Source organism: Oncorhynchus clarkii, unplaced genomic scaffold, assembly GCF_045791955.1.
Source record: "Oncorhynchus clarkii lewisi isolate Uvic-CL-2024 unplaced genomic scaffold, UVic_Ocla_1.0 unplaced_contig_110_pilon_pilon, whole genome shotgun sequence".
In the NCBI taxonomy this organism is placed as follows: domain Eukaryota; kingdom Metazoa; phylum Chordata; class Actinopteri; order Salmoniformes; family Salmonidae; genus Oncorhynchus; species Oncorhynchus clarkii.
The window spans coordinates 89080-111811 of NW_027258026.1; the positions used below are offsets into that span (position 1 = coordinate 89080).

General features: G+C 40.6%; 1 protein-coding gene across 1 annotated transcript; it reads left to right on the plus strand.

Annotated features, from left to right (window-relative positions):
- Positions 1-8192: 8192 nt before the first annotated feature.
- LOC139394571 (zinc finger protein 180-like) lies at positions 8193-17307 on the plus strand. Its single transcript, XM_071142668.1, has 2 exons — positions 8193-8678; positions 15582-17307. Exons 1-2 carry the CDS (start codon positions 8429-8431, stop codon positions 16385-16387), a joined length of 1056 nt encoding a protein of 351 aa, XP_070998769.1. The 5' UTR covers positions 8193-8428; the 3' UTR covers positions 16388-17307.
- The last annotated feature ends 5425 nt before the right edge of the window (positions 17308-22732 follow it).

The following is a 22732-nucleotide window of genomic DNA, read 5'->3' on the forward strand; positions in this document are numbered from 1 at the left end:
TGAAAACACTCAATTCTGTTTCTATGTCTAAAATTGTGCATGGTATGTAAATGTATCACTTTCAATCAATCCAGTGCATTTTTCAAAGGATTCAACTACTGAAACAAACACATGGATCAAACAGATCAATCCCACTTTTCCAGCCTGCTGAAGGCGTGGTGGAGTGGTAAACACCACCCCCGGCTCTACCAAGGGCTTGAGGTGGTCTCCCACAGCTCTGCTTATGTCATGTTCTGTGGCCTTGCTGTTCTATTTCTTGACTGCCCCTGCAACACAGAAAGAAACACATTTAGTCATATTATATAAAACACTCAAGGTAATGGATATGGAGCATCTACAGCCTCAGTTACACCTGGCACCTCAATGTGACTTCTGTCATCTGATCACTCCAAGCTGCATTAGGTTCAGCACAGAAAGAAACACATTTAGTCATATTATACTGAACAAATAGAAACGCAACATGTAAAGTGTTGGTCCCATGTTTCATGAGCTGAAATAAAAGATCCCAGAAACTTTCCATACGAACAAAAAGCTTCTCTCAAATGTTGTGCACAAATTTGTTTATATTCCTCTTGGTGAGCATTTCTCCTTTACAAAGACAATCCATCCACCTGACGGGTGTGGCATATCAAGAAGCTGATTAAACAGCATGATCATTACAAAGGTGCACCTTGTGCTGGGGACAATAAAAGGACACTATGCCACAGATGTCTCAAGTTTTGAGGGGTTGTACAATTGGCATGCTGACTGTAGGAATGTCCACCAGAGCTGTTGTCAGAGAATTTAATGTTCATGCCTCTACCATAAGCCGCCTCCAACTTCGTTTTAGAGAATTTGGCAGTACGTCCAACTGGCCTCACACAACCACAGGCCACTTGCATTGCGTCGTGTGGTATATTCTAGAATTCATCCATGATGTCATAATGACAGTTTAACCAGGTTTATAGGATATATGGTATATTCTAGAATTCATCCATGATGTCATAATGACAGTGCGTCAGGTGGGCGAGAGGTTGTGAACAGAGTGCCCCATGGTGGCGGTGGGGTTATGGTATGTGCAGGCTTAAGCTAAGGACAATGAACACAATTGCATTTTATCAATGGCAATTTGAATACACAGAGATACCGTGACTAGATCCTGAGGCCCGTTGTCGTGCCATTCATCTGCCGCCATCACCTCATGTTTCAGCATGATAATGCACAGCCCCATGTTGCAAGGATCTGTACACAATTCCTGGAAGCTGAAGAGGTCCCAGTTCTTCCAAGGCCTGCATAATCACCCGACATGTCACCCATTGAGCATGTTTGGGATGCTCTGGATGGACGTGTGCAACATTGTGTTCCAGTTCCCACCAATATTCAGCAACTTTGCACAGCTATTGAAGAGGAGTGGGACAACATTCCCCAGGCCACAATCAACAACCTGATCAACTCTATGCGAATGAGATGTGTGACACATGGTGGTCACACCAGATACTGACTGGTTTTCTGATCCACAACCCTACTTTTTCTTTAGGTATCTGTGACCAACAGATGCATATCTGTATTCCCAGTCATGTGAAACCCATAGATTAGGGCCTAATGTGAATGAATGCATGTATTTTAATTGGCTGATTTCCTTCTATGAAATGTAACTCAGTAAAATCTTTGAAATTGTTGCATGTTGCATTTTATATTTTTGTTCAGATGTATTTTTGTTTGTTTGACCTGTTTTTGTTTTGATATTTATTTGTATTTCTGTATTCTTCTTCTTTGTATTTCTGTATTCTTCTTCTTTGTATTTCTGTATTCTTCTTCTTTGTATTTCTGTATTCTTCTTCTTTGTATTTCTGTATTCTTCTTCTTTGTATTTCTGTATTCTTCTTCTTTGTATTTCTGTATTCTTCTTCTTTGTATTTCTGTATTCTTCGTTGTATTTCTGTATTCTTCTTCTTTGTATTTCTGTATTCTTCTTCGTTGTAATTTCTGTATTCTTCTTCGTTGTATTTCTGTATTCTTCTTCTTTGTATTTCTGTATTCTTCTTCGTTGTATTTCTGTATTCTTCTTCGTTGTATTTCTGTATTCTTCTTCGTTGTATTTCTGTATTCTTCTTTGTATTTCTGTATTCTTCTTCTTTGTATTTCTGTATTCTTCGTTGTATTTCTGTATTCTTCTTCTTTGTATTTCTGTATTCTTCGTTGTATTTCTGTATTCTTCTTCTTTGTATTTCTGTATTCTTCTTCGTTGTAATTTGTATTTCTATTGCAAGATAAATCAATGTTGGAGTTTACATAAACTGGCCATAAATGGATGTTGCATGAGTTTTTTAATTTGATTTATTTGGGGCTTCTTCTAACCCAATGCTTTCTACTACAGATAATAATAGGATTCAGTATCTTTAGGCCTACAGAATAAACTGTCTGTCAGATTTCCAGTCTTCAAGAATAGGAAGTATTTGTATTTATTATGGATCTCCATTAGTTCCTGTCAAGGCAGCAGCTACTCTTCCTGGGGTTTATTATGGATCCCCATTAGTTCCTGCCAAGGCAGCAGCTACTCTTCCTGGGGTTTATTATGGATCCCCATTAGTTCCTGTCAAGGCAGCAGCTACTCTTCCTGAGGTTTATTATGGATCCCCATTAGTTCCTGCCAAGGCAGCAGCTACTCTTCCTGGGGTTTATTATGGATCCCCATTAGTTCCTGCCAAGGCAGCAGCTACTCTTCCTGGGGTTTATTATGGATCCCCATTAGTTCCTGTCAAGGCAGCAGCTACTCTTCCTGAGGTTTATTATGGATCCCCATTAGTTCCTGCCAAGGCAGCAACTACTCTTCCTGGGGTTTATTATGGATCCCCATTAGTTCCTGTCAAGGCAGCAGCTACTCTTCCTGGTGTTTATTATGGATCCCCATTAGTTCCTGTCAAGGCAGCAGCTACTCTTCCTGAGGTTTATTATGGATCCCCATTAGTTCCTGTCAAGGCAGCAGCTACTCTTCCTGAGGTTTATTATGGATCCCCATTAGTTCCTGCCAAGGCAGCAGCTACTCTTCCTGGGGTTTATTATGGATCCCCATTAGTTCCTGCCAAGGCAGCAGCTACTCTTCCTGGGGTTTATTATGGATCCCCATTAGTTCCTGTCAAGGCAGCAGCTAGTCTTCCTGGGGTTTATTATGGATCCCCATTAGTTCCTGCCAAGGCAGCAGCTACTCTTCCTGGGGTTTATTATGGATCCCCATTAGTTCCTGTCAAGGCAGCAGCTACTCTACCTGGAGTTTATTATGGATACCCATTAGTTCCTGCCAAGGCAGCAACTACTCTTCCTGAGGTTTATTATGGATCCCCAATCGTTCCTGCCAAGGCAGTAGCTACTCTTCCTGGGGTTTATTATGGATTCCCATTAGTTCCTGCCAAGGCAGTAGCTACTCTTCCTGGGGTTTATTATGGATTCCCATTAGTTCCTGCCAAGGCAGCAGCTACTCTTCCTGGGGTTTATTATGGATCCCCATTAGTTCCTGCCAAGGCAGCAGCTACTCTTCCTGGGGTTAAATATTGGTCCCCATTAGTTCCTGCCAAGGCAGTAGCTACTCTTCCTGGGGTTTATTATGGATCCCCATTAGTTCCTGCCAAGGCAGCAGCTACTCTTCCTGGGGTTTATTATGGATCCCCATTAGTTCCTGCCAAGGCAGCAGCTACTCTTCCTGGGGTTTATTATGGATCCCCATTAGTTCCTGCCAAGGAAACAGCTACTCTTCCTGGGATTTATTATGGATCCCTATTAGTTCCTGCTAAGGCAGCAACTCCTCTTCCTGAGGTTCAGTAAAACTAAGGGAGTTATACAATTTTAAAATATTACAATACATTCACAACAGATTTCACAACACAGGCCCCTAATCCACTACCACAGTGCTAAATCCATGTGTACTTGTGTGTTCAGTGCTTATGTTATTCTGTGTGTGTATGCATGTGTCTTGTGATTGTGTTGCTTCACAGCCCCTGCTGTTCCATACGAGGTATTTTTATCTGTTTTTTTAAATCTGATTCTACTGATTGCCTCAGTTACCTGATTTGGAATAGAGTTCCATGTAGTCATGTCTCTATGTAGTACTGTGGAATAGAGTTCCAAGTCGCACATTGACTCTGTACTAGTACCCCCTGTATATAGCCTCCACGTTGACTCTGTACCGTAATACCCTGTATATAGCCTCCACATTGACTCTGTACCGGTACCACACTCAGTTCAAAAGATGATGTTTTCCCTTTGTATCCCCTACTGAGGATCACCCCGCCCAGGCTGATGTCCCTTAACTTTAATACCATATAAGCTCATAATTAATAGTTGCTAATACAAAGATGTCTCTGCTAGGCGGAGTTCAGTTTATTGTTATTGGCAGTTAGTTTCCCAATCCTTCTTCCTCTTATTGCTGTCATGTGCTAGGCAGAAGTGAGAGGAACATAGTTTAAACAGGAATTGAAAGTATAGTTCCAACACACAGACCTCTGACTTTTGTACAGTTGACCTCTTCATGCACTTTACAAGATGTCTACCACTGATTCTTCATCTCAAAGCTAAAGCAAAACATTCATCATTGTACTTTTGTCACGCCCTGACCTTAGTTATCTTTGTTTTCTTTATATTTTGGTTAGGTCAGGGTGTGACTAGGGTGGGTATGCTCGTTTTTGTATTGTCTAGGGTTTTTGTATGTCTAGGGTTGTTGTATGTCTAGGGTTGTTGTATGTCTAGGGGTTTTGTATGTCTAGGGGTTTTGTAGGTCTAGGTGTTTTGTAGGTCTAGGCAATATGCATGTCTATGGTGGCCTGATATGGTTCCCAATCAGAGGCACCTGTATGTCATTGTCTCTGATTGTGGATCATATTTAGGTAGTAATTTTTCCTTTTGTGTTCGTGGGTTCTTGTCTATGTGTAGTTGCCTGTCAGCACTAATTTGTATAGCGTCACAGTTTGTTATTTTGTTTAAGTGTTCATTCGTTAAATAACTAAGAATGTACGCTTACCACGCTGCGCCTTGGTCCAATCATTATGACGGACGTGACAACTTTTGTAATTACAGGTGTTCGTATGGGACTCCCAATCACAGCCGGTTGTGATACAGCCTGTGCTGTAAGTGCCAGCTGTGCTGCCCTGTTCTGAGCCAATTGTACTTTTCCTAAGTCCCCTCTTCATGGCACCTGACCACACGACTGAACAGTAGTCCAGGTGGGACAAAACTAGGGCCTGTAGGACCTGCCTTGTTGATAGTGTTGTTTAAGAAGGTAGAAACTAGGGCCTGTAGGACCTGCCTTGTTGATAGTGTTGTTTAAGAAGGTAGAAACTAGGGCCTGTAGGACCTGCCTTGTTGATAGTGTTGTTTAAGAAGGTAGAAACGAGGGCCTGTAGGACCTGCCTTGTTGATAGTGTTGTTTAAGAAGGTAGAAACGAGGGCCTGTAGGACCTGCCTTGTTGATAGTGTTGTTTAAGAAGGTAGAAACTAGGGCCTGTAGGACCTGCCTTGTTGATAGTGTTGTTTAAGAAGGTAGAAACGAGGGCCTGTAGGACCTGCCTTGTTGATAGTGTTGTTTAAGAAGGTAGAAACTAGGGCCTGTAGGACCTGCCTTGTTGATAGTGATGTTTAAGAAGGTAGAAACTAAGGCCTGTAGGACCTGCCTTGTTTATAGTGTTGTTTAAGAAGGTAGAAACTAGGGCCTGTAGGACCTGCCTTGTTGATAGTGTTGTTTAAGAAGGTAGAGTAGTGCTTTATTATGGACAGACTTCTCCCCATCTTAGCTACTGTTGTGTCAATATGTTTTGACCATGACAGTTAACAACAATCTAAGGGTTACTCCAAGCAGTTTAGTCACCTCAACTTGCTCAATTTCCAAATGATTCATTACAAGATTTACCTGAGGTTTAGGCTTTAGTGAATGATATGTCCCAAATACAATGATTTTAGTTTTTTAAACATTTAGGAGTATAAATTAGCCAAATGGTTTTACCTAGTTAAATGGTTTTACCTAAGGTTTTACCTAAGTCAAATGGTTTTACCTAAGGTTTTACCAAGTCAAAAACGAAGGCTGTTTTAGCACGTCATGTAAATACATGTTACCGTGGAAACGATATCAACTCCTGCAGGTTGAATGCTCTGGCTTCAGTCAGCTCAGCTGTCCTACAACACAATATTCTATAACGGGCTAGTTTTGTCTTTTCGCTTCACCAGAGAGATGGAAGAGGAAGTGAGACATCCCACTCCCTCATTTCTTGTCTGTTTCAATGAAAAGTCAATGAACTTTGTAGACCATACCCAGCTGCTATCGCATTGGTGTCTATGGGAGAGCCACTCCCTTAAGTAGACAATGGTAAACGACCTGAGTGAGCTATCTTCATTTATCCACTAGTTTTATGTTGAGATATGTGGATCAATAGGCTGTAAGGCACATAGACTATACTAATATATTATATGCCACAGGACTATATATATATATATATATATACAGTACAAGTCAAAAGTTACTCATTCAAGGGTTTTTCTTTATTTTTACTATGTTCTACATTGTAGAATACATCATAACTATGAAATAACACATATGGAATAATGTAGGAAACAAAGCAAAAGTGTTAAACAAATCAAAATATATTTTAGATTCTTCAAAGTAGCCACCCTTTGCCTTGATGACAGCTTTACACACTTTGATCGTGTTAGGATATATATATTTTTATTTTATTTTATTTATTTATTTATTTTAATAATTGTATTTTGTCTCTATTTTATCTCTAGGACCCTCTGGGTGACAAATCGGAGCAGGATTACTAAATGATCAAAATCTAGAAAAGAGCCGTTAAATTCTACAACCACCTAAAAGGAAGCGATTCCCAAACCTTCCATAACGAAGCCATCACCTACAGAGATATGAACCTGGAGAAGAGCCCCCTAAGCAAGCTGGTCCTGGGGCTCTGTTCACAAACACAAACACACCCCACAGAGCCCCAGGACAGCAGCACAATTAGACCCAACCAAATCATGAGAAAACAAAAAGATAATTACTTGACATATTGGAAAAAATTAACAAAAAACTGAGAAAACTAGAATGCTATTTGGCCCTACACAGAGAGTACACAGAGGCAGAATACCTGACCACTGTGACTGACCCAAACTTAAGGAAATCTTGTACAGACTCAGTGAGCATAGCCTTGCTATCAAGAAAGGCCGCCGAAGGCAGACATGGCTCTCAAGAGAAGATAGGCTATGTGCACACTGCTCAAAAAATGAGGTGGAAACTGAGCTGCACTTCCTAACCTCCTGCCAAATGTATGACCATATTAGAGACACATATTTCCATCAGATTACACAGACCCACAAAGAATTTGAAAACAAATCCAATTTTGAAAAACTTGCATATCTATTGGGTGAAATACCAGTGTGACATCACAGCAGCAAGATGTGTGACCTGTTGCCACAAGAACAGGACAACCAGTGAAGAACAAACACCATTGTAAATACAACCTGTTTATGTTTATTTATTTTCCCTTTTGCACTTTAACTATCATTACAACACTGAATATAGACATAATATGACATTTGAAATGTCTTTATTCTTTTGGAACTTTTGTGAGTGTAATGTTTGATGTTCATTTGTAATTGTTTATTTCACTTTTGTTTATTATCTACTTCACTTGCTTTGGCAATATGTTTCGCATGCCAATAAAGCCCCTTATTTAAATTGAGATGGTCAAATAGAGAGGGAGAGAAAAGGTCAAATAGAGAGGGAGAGAAAAGGTCAAAGTCAGAAAGAGAGAGAGGGGGTCAGAGAGTGAGAAATGAAAATTAAATAAAACCAATCGTTGAAATTGTTTTAACTTGTAGTCAGAAAATAAAATAAAACATTCCCTCAACTGCGTTTCCCCCTCCAGTCAGCAGAGGGCGCTGTGAGTCTTTCAGGCCAGTCTGCCAGAATGTGACGTGGAGGTGAACTGGACTCTCCTTTAAACAACATCAGCTAGTCGGTCGTCACTAGTTACCACAGTCACAAAGTAATAATTATGGCTAAACCTCGCCTAATTCTCAACTTCTCTTATTAAAATCAGATTTTTAAACCTAACATAATGCCCAACCTTAAATGAAGACAAAAAAAATGTAATATTTGTTTTCATATATTGTTTTTACGATAGCCAATGTTGACTTTGTGGCTGTAGTAACTAGTGACAAGCCAACTAGTCAGCCATGTTCTTTTATAGTTAAATGATAATGGTCAGCCACCTCGGTAGCTTGCTAGCTGAAACATTGAAGCTCTTTAGACTCGTTCATGTATATTATCCACTGTGTTTTAAACTCACTTCTGTCGTCTAGCTAGTTATCCCATTTAATTTAATATTTACATTGTTGTTATTAGTCAGCGAACGTAGCTGTCTGGTTAAGTTCACTAGCCTAGATAGCTAACTGTTAGCTAACATCCCCGACCATGAGTTCACTGAGCTACTCTCCTTCTAAAGAAGAGGAGGTCTGCTGGACGGAGAAAGAGGGTCTGTGGCTGAACGTTGTTGTGAAAGAAGAAGAGGAAGAGGAGGATGTTACAGTAACAAAAGTAGAGGATGAGGATGTTGCAGTGAAAGAAGAAGAGGACGAGAAAGAGGAGGATTCAGATTTTGGAGAGGAGGGAGAGATAACTGGTATATTGGAAGAAGAAGAGGAGGAGGATCTGATTAACCCCAGTAAGTAACATACTGTCTTAAAACAGAAGCACAATGCAGTTGTTGAACTAAAGGGAAAAGTCACACGGTAAAGGAGTCACACTCCCACTATCAAATCTGCCATTTTTTGTTGTTGTTACAATCAGGGCCAAGTCTTGGTCTTTGGTGTCATAAGTGATCGGACCTCGCATCCACGACAGTGCGTGTGCTTGGCCAGTGAGCGCGTTCCTGTAAGACGTAGAGCCGCAAGGAGGGAGTAGTGTAACGTCACAACGACGTTGTATTGCTGCCTTTCGGGGGGAAGGGACAATTTGCACAATTTGACAACTGAAAAGGGGGGAAGGGAGAAAATGTTAAATTGCACCACCATCCCCCAAAACCCATCACCCAATCCCAATAAATTAACATTTTTATTTATGTATGATTTATGTAACCTTTATTTAACAAGTCAGTTAAGAACAAGTTATTATTTACAACGACGGCCACACCCGGATGATGTTGGGCCAATTGTGCGTCGCCTATGGTACTCTCGATCACGGCTGGTTGTGATACAGCCTGGAATCGACCCAGGGTCTGTAGGGTCACCTCTATCACTGAGATGCAGTGTCTTAGACCGCTGCACCACTTGGAAGCCAACCCATCCCACTACTTTAACCCTATAGGATCCTACACCATCCCACTACTTTAACCCTATAGGATCCTACACCATCCCACTACTTTAACCCTAAAGGATCCTACACCATCCCACTACTTTAACCCTAAAGGATCCTACACCATCCCACTACTTTAACCCTAAAGGATCCTACACCATCCCACTACTTTAACCCTAAAGGATCCTACACCATCCCACTACTTTAACCCTAAAGGATCCTACACCATCCCACTACTTTAACCCTAAAGGATCCTACACCATCCCATCCCACTACTTTAACCCTAAAGGATCCTACACCATCCAATCCCACTACTTTAACCCTAAAGGATCCTACACCATCCCACTACTTTAACCCTATAGGATCCTACACCATTCCGCTACTTTAACCCTATAGGATCCTACACCATCCCACTACTTTAACCCTATAGGATCCTACTCCATCCCACTACTTTAACCCTAAAGGATCCTACACCATCCCATCCCACTACTTTAACCCTATAGGATCCTACACCATCCCACTACTTTAACCCTATAGGATCCTACACCATCCCACTACTTTAACCCTAAAGGATCCTACACCATCCCATCCCACTACTTTAACCCTATAGGATCCTACACCATCCCACTACTTTAACCCTAAAGGATCCTACACCATCCCACTACTTTAACCCTATAGGATCCTACACCATCCCACTACTTTAACCCTAAAGGATCCTACACCATCCCACTACTTTGGCCCTAAAGGATCCTACACCATCCCACTACTTTAACCCTATAGGATCCTACACCACCCCACTACTTTAACCCTATAGGATCCTACACCATCCCATCCCACTACTTTAACCCTATAGGATCCTACACCATCCCACTACTTTAACCCTATAGGATCCTACACCATCCCACTACTTTAACCCTAAAGGATCCTACACCATCCCACTACTTTGGCCCTATAGGATCCTACACCATCCCACTACTTTGGCCCTATAGGATCCTTCACCATCCCACTACTTTAACCCTAAAGGATCCTACACCATCCCACTACTTTAACCCTAAAGGATCATACACCATCCCACTACTTTAACCCTAAAGGATCCTACACCATCCCACTACTTTGGCCCTATAGGATCCTACACCATCCCACTACTTTAACCCTAAAGGATCCTACACCATCCCACTACTTTGGCCCTATAGGATCCTACACCACCCCACTACTTTAACCCTATAGGATCCTACACCATCCCACCCCACTACTTTAACCCTAAAGGATCCAACACCATCCCACTACTTTAACCCTAAAGGATCCTACACCATCCCACTACTTTAACCCTAAAGGATCCAACACCATCCCACTACTTTAACCCTAAAGGATCCTACACCATCCCACTACTTTAACCCTAAAGGATCCTACACCATCCCACTACTTTAACCCTAAAGGATCCTACACCATCCCATCTACCTGGGAGGATGGAACCCCGTCTCTCCAAACAATAAATAACGTTTAGGGTAGAGAGCATCTTTCAGCTGTCCTTTTGCATTTATTGGTGGAAAGAAGAATGGATTGCCCGGACGTCAAGTGAATGTCTCAGTCTGACTTGAGAGTACTGACTGACTTAAACGCTGTGTTCTCAGGTATATTGCTACAATCAATTGACATTGATGTGGTCCTACTCTTTCTAAGTCAAATGAAAACACTACCAGTTCGCTAAATTACTCCTAACTCCATTGTCATTATTACATTCACACTGTTTTCTATCACCAGGTTCTTAAATGTTGTGAAAATGGGTTCATCATATTGATCACAACTACCTCGGTTTACAGCCTGGTCTCACAGACTAGACGTAACAGAGTAAAAATACATTCGGGACACTTAAATACTGAACAAAAATATAAACTTGCAAGAATTTTACCGATCTTACTGAGCTACAGTTCATATAAAGAAATCAGTCAATTGAAATAAATTCATTAGGCCATAATCTAGGATTTCACATGACTGGGCAGCCAATCAGAATACGTTTTCCCCCCACAAAATGTCTTTATTACTGATGAAAGTTCAGTTTCATCAGTTGTCTGGGTGGCTGGTCTCAAACGAATGTGGAGGTCCTGAGTCTGTGGTTGTGAAGCCTGTTGGAAATTCTACCAAATTCGCTAAAATGACGTTGGAAGCGGCATATGGTAGAGAAATTAACATTAGATTCTCTGGCAACAGCTCTGGTGGGCATACAGTATATATTTAACCAGTTATTCATATCAATGTATTTTGGTTTTCTTTTTTTTGTCATTTAGCAGATGCTCTTATGCATTTACAGGAGCACCATCTGGGACCATTCAACAGTCTAGATTTACCAGGATATTACTAAATAAACTGTTCACCATCTGGGACCATTCAACAGTCTAGATTTATCAGGATATTACTAAATAAACTGTTCACCATCTGGGACCATTCAACAGTCTAGATTTACCAGGTTATTACTAAATAAACTGTTCACCATCTGGGACCATTCAACAGTCTAGATTTATCAGGTTATTACTAAATAAACTGTTCACCATCTGGGACCATTCAACAGTCTAGATTTACCAGGTTATTACTAAATAAACTGTTCACCATCTGGGACCATTCAACAGTCTAGATTTACCAGGTTATTACTAAATGAACTGTTCACCATCTGGGACCATTCAACAGTCTAGATTTACCAGGTTATTACTAAATAAACTGTTCACCATCTGGGACCATTCAACAGTCTAGATTTACCAGGTTATTACTTCTAAATAAACTGTTCACCATCTGGGACCATTCAACAGTCTATATTTACCAGGTTATTACTAAATAAACTGTTCACCATCTGGGACCATTCAACAGTCTAGATTTACCAGTTTATTACTTCTAAATAAACTGTTCACCATCTGGGACCATTCAACAGTCTAGATTCACCAGGTTATTACTAAATAAACTGTTCACCATCTGGGACCATTCAACAGTCTAGATTTATCAGGTTATTACTAAATAAACTGTTCACCATCTGGGACCATTCAACAGTCTAGATTTACCAGGTTATTACTTCTAAATAAACTGTTCACCATCTGGGACCATTCAACAGTCTAGATTTACCAGGTTATTACTAAATAAACTGTTCACCATCTGGGACCATTCAGCAGTCTAGATTTACCAGGTTATTACTTCTAAATAAACTGTTCACCATCTGGGACCATTCAACAGTCTAGATTTACCAGGTTATTACTAAATAAACTGTTCACCATCTGGGACCATTCAACAGTCTAGATTTACCAGGTTATTACTAAATAAACTGTTCACCATCTGGGACCATTCAACAGTCTAGATTTACCAGGCTATTACTAAATAAACTGTTCACCATCTGGGACCATTCAACAGTCTAGATTTACCAGGTTATTACTAAATAAACTGTTCACCATCTGGGACCATTCAACAGTCTAGATTTACCAGGTTATTACTAAATAAACTGTTCACCATCTGAGACCATTCAACAGTCTAGATTTACCAGGATATTACTAAATAAACTGTTCACCATCTGGGACCATTCAACAGTCTAGATTTACCAGGTTATTACTAAATAAACTGTTCAGCATCTGGGACCATTCTACAGCCTAGATTTACCAGGTTTGTACTTCTAAATAAACTGTTCACCATCTGGGGCCATTCAGCAGTCTAGATTTACCAGGTTATTACTTCTAAATAAACTGTTCAGCATCTGGGACCATTCAACAGTCTAGATTTACCAGGTTACTACTAAATAAACTGTTCAGCATCTGGGACCATTCAACAGCCTAGATTTATCAGGTTTGTACTTCTAACCAAAAACACTATTTGGGGTTCTCAAAATGCTTACAATTGTTGTTTTGATTATTGCTTGAACAGTCTATAAGATAATTGCTAGCAAAATACCTGTTTTGGATGCAGCACTTGTTAGCTTGAATGCTAAATGCTCACTGTCAGGCTGATGGAAAAGCCACAGAGCATTTTACTGGTTGTAGTTAGTATTTTTTAAAGTCTAAAGCGGTTTATTTGAGACGATGGCACAAACGTTATATTAAGCAGGTGATTCAAACAAGCCTTACAATTATAATCCAAAAGTAGTGTGAACTGTACTCATAAGCAACCTTTAAATGGAGGCTGTTTTTTCTGTCAACCTATGAGAACTTCCCTGAGTTTTCCCCCACGATGGTGAATTAGTGAATAGCGACACAGAGCTTAACGGTAGCTGGAAATGGTTAACCTTCTCTGGGATATTCTGGACGGTAGCGTCCCACCCAGCCAACGACCAGTGAAAGTGCAGGGCGCCAAATTCAAAACAACAAGAATCTCATAATTAAAATTCCTCAAGCATACAAGTATTTTACACCATTTTAAAGATAAAATTCTCGTCAAAAAGGCTTTACAGTGAAAGCACCACAAACGATTATGTTAGGTCACCACCAAGTCACAGAAAAACACAGCCAAAGCAGAAATATAGATAAAATGAATCACTAACCTTTGATGATCTTCATCAGATGACACTCATAGGACTTCATGTTACACAATACATGTATGTTCTGCTCGATAAAGTGCATATTTATATCCAAAAATCTTATTTTACATTGGCGTGTTATGTTCAGTATTTCCAAAACATGCAACGATTTTGCAGAGAGCCACATCAATTTACAGAAATACTCATTGCCAAGTCAAAAAAACACAGACATTTTTCCAGCCAAAGATAGGAGTCACAAAAATGTTACACGATACATGTATGTTTTGTTCGATAATTTCAAAAAGGCTTTACGGCGAAAGCATACATTGTGATTATCTGAGAACAGCGCCTAGTCACAAAAAAACATACAGCCATTTTCCAGACAAAGAGAGGAGTCACAAAAAGCAGAAATAGAGATAAAATGAATCACTAACCTTTGATGATCTTCATCAGATGACACTCATAGGACTTCATGTTACACAATACATGTATGTTTTGTTCGATAATGTGCATATTAATATCCAAAAATCTCAGTTTAAATTGGCGCGTACAGTGCAGTAATGTTTTGATTCCAAAACATCCGGTGATTTTGCAGAAATATTCATAATAAACATTGATAAAAGATACAACTGTTATACATGGAACTTTAGATAAACTTCTCCTTAATGCAACCGCTGTGTCAGATTTTTTTTTAAACTTTACGGAAAAAGCATACCATGCAATAATCTGAGTACGGCGCTCAGAGACCAAAACAGCCAAGCAGATATCTGCCATGTTGTGCAGTCAACATTAGTCAGAAATAGCATTATAAATATTCACTTACCTTTGATGATCTTCATCAGAATGCACTCCCAGGAATCCCAGTTCCACAATAAATGTTTGATTTGTTTGATAAAGTTCATAATTTATGTCCAAATAACCCCTTTTGTTAGGGCGTTTGGTAAACAAATCCAAACGCGCGTGCAAGTCCACAAACAAGGTTCTAAAGACTGTTGACATCTAGTGGAAGCCTAGGAAGTGCAAGATGACCAATATCCCACTGTATCTTCAATAGGGGCTGAGTTGGAAAACCTACAAGCCTCAGATTTCCCACTTCCTGGTTGGATTTTTCTTAGGTTTTTGCCTGCCATATGAGTTCTGTTATACTCACAGACATCTTTCAAACGGTTTTAGTTACTTCAGAGTGTTTTCTATCCAAATATACTAATTATATGCATATTCTAGCTTTTATGTCTGAGTAGCAGGCAGTTTACTCTGGGCACCTTATTCTTCCAAGCTACTCAATACTGCCCCCCATGTCACCAAGAAGTTAAAGTGAGTTTCCTTGAGTAGCACTCCCGATCTTGCTCTAAAAGTCTGTGTAGTTTTTTCACAATGTATTCTGAATATTACCAATCTCGCCAATTTCTTTGCTATAGGCAGATATACTACATCCATAACTAAAGGTTTCTGCATTCTCAGGGAGGAGTTTCTGCATCCAAATTGCGTGCGCTTTGCACTCGTGCTGAAAGTTTAGTAAACACAGAAAGGGGCCAATATTGATGACCAAAAGTGGTCTGCTACACTGCTTTGAGTTTCTGTAATAACTTGTTTTTTTTAGCCTAGAATCATAAATGTTACTTCTGAAGTGAGAGAAAAATAAGACAATATTACTGTTGTTGAACCGACTGTCATATTATTTTAAACATTCATTACAGATGTAAATTGTTGTACTATAACAAGGGGCATCACCTTTCAGCTAAAATAAACAGTGGCCCTTTAATCATCTGTCTGAGTTTGTTGTTCACACAGGAGAGAGACGTGACTATTGTGGATCCTCTGGGGAGCCTCAACAACAGCACGATGCTGACGAGGCAGAGAAGAGTCTCTTCACATCAGAACACCTCAAGAAACACCAACGGAAACCCACAGGGAAGAAACTTCACCACTGCTCTGACTGTGGGAAGAGTTATTCAAGATCAGATTCACTAAAAGTACACCAGAGAATTCACACTGGAGAGACATCTCACTGCTGCTCTGACTGTGGGAAGAGGTTTACCTCTTCAGCAGACCTCAAAAGACATCAGAGAATCCATACAGGAGAGAAACCTTATAGCTGTGATCAATGTGGAAAGAGTTTTAATGTTCCAAGCAGCCTAAAAACACACCAGAGAACACACACAGGGGAGAAACCTTATAGCTGCGCTGACTGTGGGAAGAGTTTCTCAAAATTATATACATTACAATCACACCAGAGAATTCACACTGGAGAGAAACTTTATAGCTGCTCTGACTGTGGGAAGAGTTTTTCAAAATTATATACATTACAATTACACCAGAGAATTCACACTGGAGAGAAACTTTTTAGCTGTGATCAATGTGGGAAAAGGTTTACTCACTCAAGCTGCCTGAAGGTACATCAGAGAACACACACAGGAGAGAAACCTTATAGCTGTGATCAGTGTGAGAAGAAATTTGTTACATCTAGCAGTCTGACTATACACCGGAGATCTCACACAGGAGAGAAACCTTATAGCTGTGGTCAATGTGTGAAAAGTTTTACTTCATCTAGCCATCTGACTATTCACCAGCGGACACACAAGAGAGAAACCTCATAGCTGTAATCAATGTGGGAAGAGTTTTAGCCAAACATCCTGATATCACACCAGAGAACACACACAGGAGAGAATTCTTATAGCTGTGATCAATATGGAAAGAGATATGCTGGTAAAATTTTGAAAATACATACATGAAGTTGTTTCATGATATCAATAAAATGTCATAATGTAGAATGTTATTACCATTGTAGTAGGAGTATTATAACGATGTCACAATGTAGAATCGTAAACGTTTGACCCCCTGTCCTATTGATTTCAGCGTGATATAGATATTAGCCTCGGGATGAATCCAGGCCTCATCAGGGGAAGTAATGAGTACTATTTATTTGATTAACAAGAAAAATAGTTGTTACACTTGGCGCCCCAAGTGAATGAGAATGCAGCACTTCAAAATGTAGCCAGCTGTTTTCTACAGGTTGTCCTCTAACCAGTGATGTACACATTATTCCCAGATTCTGTGGGGTGTTTGAGCTGTTCGTTTTAACAGGATGTGCAACCTCATCTCCCTCCTTTCGTGCAATTTATTTCCAACTGATATTGATATGAGTGATGACGAATAAGTGTTGCATTTCTCTTCATTTTGGGGACCTCTACATTTAAATGCATCACTCCAACATGTAGCTGACTGTCTTCTGCAGGTTGTCCTTTAACCAGGGAGGTAAAATATATCTCCCACTTCCGTGTGTTTTTTTAGTTGTGTTAGATTCAACAGCACATACAACCTGATTTCCCCCCTAATAGATGTATTGCCAGTTGTCAAAACAACAGCGTAATTAATATACTTACTTACTTACTGACTTTATTATGGGGAGATTTACACATTTAAAGTGGTGTTTAAATACAAAACAAGATTGACAATACAACTTTCATAACAGTTACACACCTATAAAAATAATAATAGTAAGAAATAAGAAATAAAACTTTTTTTTTTATAGAAGAAAAGACTAGCCTGCTGGCCTTACAGGGTCAATGGGAACATTCACCCGAGCTATTTAGGAGGGATATCACACCTGGCATAAATTATTGTCTCGTTCTGTTTTTCCTGCTGAGGCCCTATACCTGCGCCCAGAGGGGAGTAATTCAAAGTCTTGGGGGTAGGCTTGGGGGTAGGCTTGGATCTAAAATGATGATATGATATGATTACTACTGTGGAACATGTTTGTGTAGATAGTACATTGTATGTTTAACTTTTCAATATCACAAACTGTTTCTACATATTGGTTATTGATTTGACCAGGTTATAACTTCTGATTTGGGCTCCTCCAAAATAGCAACAAACAAAAAAGTTAGATTTTTAAATTAATTATTAATTAATTTTAATTTTTTTAAATTAGGACTATGCCCGATGTCTAATTATTATTATTTATTTTTTTAAGTGAAAGTTTAAAATACTAGTGCATTATTGTCAATACATATTAAAAGGGGTGTGTGTTCGGTTTGATATTTCAACATATTTACATTTCATGTAACATTTAGTCATCAGAATTATTTGACAATTTTTCGGCACAATTATATTGCTTACTAACAATGTTGTAAAACAAGCTTATATTTTGGGTTGGATATTACATCCTATTCTTACTATTTTAATCAATGGATTTTCCTTAGAATGATCATTAGTCTTTAATTTTGTTTTGTTATTCTTTAGTTTTTTTTATCCTCGTATGTTGTGTAGTAAATATTAATTTTATATATATATTTTTTTTTGCGACGCAAAATTTCTGAAATGTGTTTATATAAATAAAGCTTGATTTGATTTGAACTTATTGCAAAAACAAATGAACCCAATGACTGACCAATCAAAACAAATGAACCCAATGACTGACCAATCAACACTCTTGCAAAACCAACAAAAAAATATGTGCTTGAGGCGTCACTGGTTCGAATCTAGGCTGTATCACAACAGGCCGTGATAGTGAGTCCCATAGGGCGGCGCACAATGGGCCCAGCGTCGTCCAGGTTTGGCTGTTGTTGGCAGTCTTTGTAAATAATAATTTGTTCATAACTGACTTGCCTAGTTCAAAAAAGGTTCAATTGAAAAAAAATAAATGTTTTTTTAAATGAAAAATAGTATCAATTCAGTATATCTTACACTATGTCAAAATAGTGCAAACTGTAAATTGTATCACTTTTCAACCAATCCAGTACATTTTTGTTGAAAATTTAGAAATTGTAGTGTAATATACACTGCTCCAAAAAATAAAGGGAACACTTAAACAACACAATGTAACTCCAAGTCAATCCCACTTCTGTGAAATCAAACTGTCCACTTAGGAAGCAACACTGATTGACAATACATTTCACATGCTGTTGTGCAAATGGAATAGACAACAGTTGGAAATTATAGGCAATTAGCAAGACACCCCCAATAAAGGAGTGGTTCTGCAGGTGGTGACCACAGACCACTTCTCGGTTCCTATGCTTCCTGGCTGATGTTTTGGTCACTTTTGAATGCTGGCGGTGCTTTCACTCTAGTGGTAGCATGAGACGGAGTCTACAACCCACACAAGTGGCTCAAGTAGTGCAGCTCATCCAGGATGGCACATCAATGCGAGCTGTGGCAAGAAGGTTTGCTGTGTCTGTCAGCGTAGTGTCCATAGCATGGAGGCGCTACCAGGAGACAGGCCAGTACATCAGAAAACGTGGAGGAGGCCGTAGGAGGGCAACAACCCAGCAGCAGGACCGCTACCTCCGCCTTTGTGCAAGGAGGAGCAAGAGGAGCACTGCCAGAGCCCTGCAAAATGACCTCCAGCAGGCCACAAATGTGCATGTTGTGACGGCCCTGAATTATTTTGAGCCGTCTCAGTGCTTATCCTTCCAATAGGGTGCTTTCCCTTTAATTCCCAATTAAATAGCCAGCATCAGCTGCGCAAAAGGGGCGTTTGTGATGGAGACGTGACTGAGGATGTGTTCCCGAAGCTTCTCTATTCCGGTTGTTTTGTTGCTGTTAAACGTGTGTTTTGTAGCCTGAGAGTTTACCCAGGATCGGATCCACTCTTTGCGTCCGTGGACTACTCCTCTCTATTCTTCGTGGCCTTTCTCCGCTGGAGATCTGTTGGCGGATTGGATTGTCTGACTGACCGACTGACTACCACCTTTTTTGTATACGGTATTTCATTTGTTTTGATATGATGTATACGGTGATGATTTATGTAGTTAGATGTAGTTGAGGAATTAGTAAGAGCAGATACGCTTTAAAGTTCTGTGGTAAAATGGTTATATTGATTGTATGATTTAATACTGGGTTTACGCTACACGGAATGAACGGACCAACATTGCGTGACAAAAGTCACTTGAGTTCACTGAACTCCTTTACCGGGCGGGACTCTTTTTAGGCCCGAGGTACAGGACATTTCTGGAGGAACCAGAACTCATTGTGTTATATTATTATGTGTGTGTAATCCATTGATGTTGCTAATACAACCCACGCAAAAGAATAGTTGTTTTTGAAGTTCTTTCAATGTTTTAAGGGTTTATGAAAAGTTGATTTCCCTTCTGACGTTTACATAAGTCCTTTGTAATGGTGTAGACTTGACGGACCAGATGGGACTCATTCCCTCCCAAACTAAAAGGAGAAACCAATGTTTTCTCTGGTAGGCACAACCTACCTGGCACCCCTATAAAAAAATAACCTCAAGTCAAAACCGTTACATAAAAAATGGCACCCCAGATGGGACAGCTCAACATTGAGAACTAACCAAAGCAAATATTTTGTGTGGAATTAAAACAATGGATTCACCCCAAGATAATGTGCTCATCCATGTCATACCTGTCAATGGGAATATACAGGGCCATTCTGACCATCAAGCTGACAATACAAATCATAATGTGAATGGAGATAATGGAGTTGATTTGGGCCAGAGCCCTGGGAATCTGAATGCTCGGTCTGAACCACAGGCCACAGGAGGTCTAACCAGTTACTCACTTATTGACATGGATCTGTGTGGAAGTACTGAGCTAGCCCTCCCTCTGACACCCAACCTTCTTCCATTGTCTGGTTTATCTCCAGAGGTGGGAGTCTTACAACTTCAAGGTGACATCCTTGATATTCGTCGGACTCAACAACATCTCCAAACTCTTATCCACGATAAATTTAAATGTCTGAGGGAAGAGCAACAACAGAGTGCCATGGAATTCAGAAACTCACTGAGCACTCTAACCCACACACTGACAGAGCTCAGTGAGAGTGGAAGATGGGAAATTACTGGTGCCATGGACAGGCAGTTTGACTACCAACGAAACCAACTCACTGCCACTCTCCAATGGCGCCTGCAACATCATCACACTGAGGTCCTCAAGGACGTTAATTCAGTTTTTTCTCCCATGGTTAACACTGTAGACCACTTGCAAACAGAGCTCTCTAATTGTGTTAAAATGTTGGATGACGTGTCTGTGGACATGGCCTCCATTAAACACAACTCCTTACACAGAGTTTCTCTAGTGTCCACTTCTGTTCAGACCACTGAGGGCCAAGCTGGCACCTCTGAAGAGCCAAGACAAGGCCATGCTACAGCCACCCCTTGCAGGATGCAATCCACCATGCATCCTGGTGTTCATTTTCATTGTCCGATAACTCCCTTCCCCTCTACTTCCTCAATCCCTCCTAGCTCGTTTGTTCATGGTGATTTGAGTAGACGTCATGTGGGGGCGATGCCCATTAAATTGCAATTTCCCACCTTTGGGAAAAAAGATGACAGTCCTGATCCGCTAATGTACCTAGAAAGATGTCGTGACTTTCTTGCCCTCAATCCCCTGGCTGACGAAGAACTCCTTGCCACATTGAGGAATGTGTTGCATGGGACAGCTCGAGACTGGTGGGATGTGGCACGTCTCACCACTACCTCCTGGGCTGACTTTGAGGCCAAGTTTTCCTCTGCATTTCTGTCTGAGGACTACACAGATGAGTTGGCAGACAGAGTCAGGAATCGAGTACAAAGAGAGAAAGAGAGTATCCGTGACTTTGCATACGGTTACCACTCCCTGTGCAGAAGGTGGAAACCTGGCATTGAGGAGGAAGAGGTCATTAAATTGATTTTGAAGAACATCAACCCACTACTAGCCAGTCAACTCCGAGAACGAGTCACCACTGTCGATGGACTGGTTCGCTTGGGACAGCAGTTTGAGAGGGACAGAGAATGCCAACAGCAATATGACCAAAGAAAGAAACAGACACCCAAACCGTTACCCAAGACAGACCATCAACAACAGCTAGAGTCTCCAGCCAAGACCCCTCTCATGTTCTGTTGGAGATGTAATCAAAAGGGACATTCTTCAGCTACATGTCCCAGACCGTATCAAGAAAACCCTTCCAGAAACCACAAATCACAACAGGCCAACACGCCTAACTCTCTTCGCAGGAATGACCATCCTTCTCTGGGTGCTTTAACCAGAGCTGAAATCCCAAGAGTCACTGCCTACGCCCCCCCATCGACATCCCCTTCCTTTCAGTTCATACCGCACCAACTGGTGTTACCCCTGTCCATAGGCCCATGGACAGGAAGAGCCATCCTGGACACCGGGTCATCCTACACACTGCTCAATGAGAAACTGTGGAAGGAGGTTAAAGGTCCGCAATACAACTTGAAGCCGTGGACAGAAGGTCCACTCTATCTGGCTGATGGTGAGGCTAAACGACCACTTGGATGGAGTGAGGTAGAGTTCCGCCTGTGTAACCGCTCCTATATGATTCCTTCAGTTATCCTACAAACCAAGAACCTTGCTTTTCCTGTCGTGTTGGGAATTGATTTCATGTACTTCAGTGGTGTCCAGATTGATATCGCACACAATTGCTACTGGTTTCCATACAATCCGAGCAAGAAGCATTTCTTCCAATCAGAAGCTACGAAGTTACATGATTGGGGTTCAAATGTGGCAGTCTTCTCTGCCGTTGCTCCGTTACCACTAACCCTTGATAATCCTTCTGACGATCTCCTTTTACAGGCTGTAAGAAGAGCTCAGCTGGAACATCCAGAGGAGTTAAGGCTGTTGGAACAGCTGCAGAATAATGCTGATGTATGTACTTCAAGGCTAGGACGCACCGGGCTCCTGAAGCACAAAATATTCCTTACACAGGAAATGCCGATCAAGCAAAAGCCATATCGTTTGTCCCCAGCGAAGCTAATCATCCAAAAGGGACTCATTAATGATATGCTAACACAAGATATAATAGAACGTTCCTCCTCTCCTTGGGCTGCTCCTGTTGTCCTCATCCCAAAAAAGACTGGTGGTCTTAGATTTTGTGTGGACTATAGGAAGACCAACAATGTTTCCCAGACTGATGCCTATCCTTTTCCTACCATCCACGAGATCCTGGAGTCATTGTCTGGCGCTGTTGTGTTCACTACCCTT

Bases quoted from the DNA above. Each gene is read 5' to 3' on its own strand.
- LOC139394571 (XM_071142668.1), top strand. From the start codon at position 8,429: ATGAGTTCACTGAGCTACTCTCCTTCTAAAGAAGAGGAGGTCTGCTGG. The intron at 8,679-15,581 runs GTAAGTAACATA...TTGTTCACACAG, and splicing joins GGAGGATCTGATTAACCCCA to GAGAGAGACGTGACTATTGT.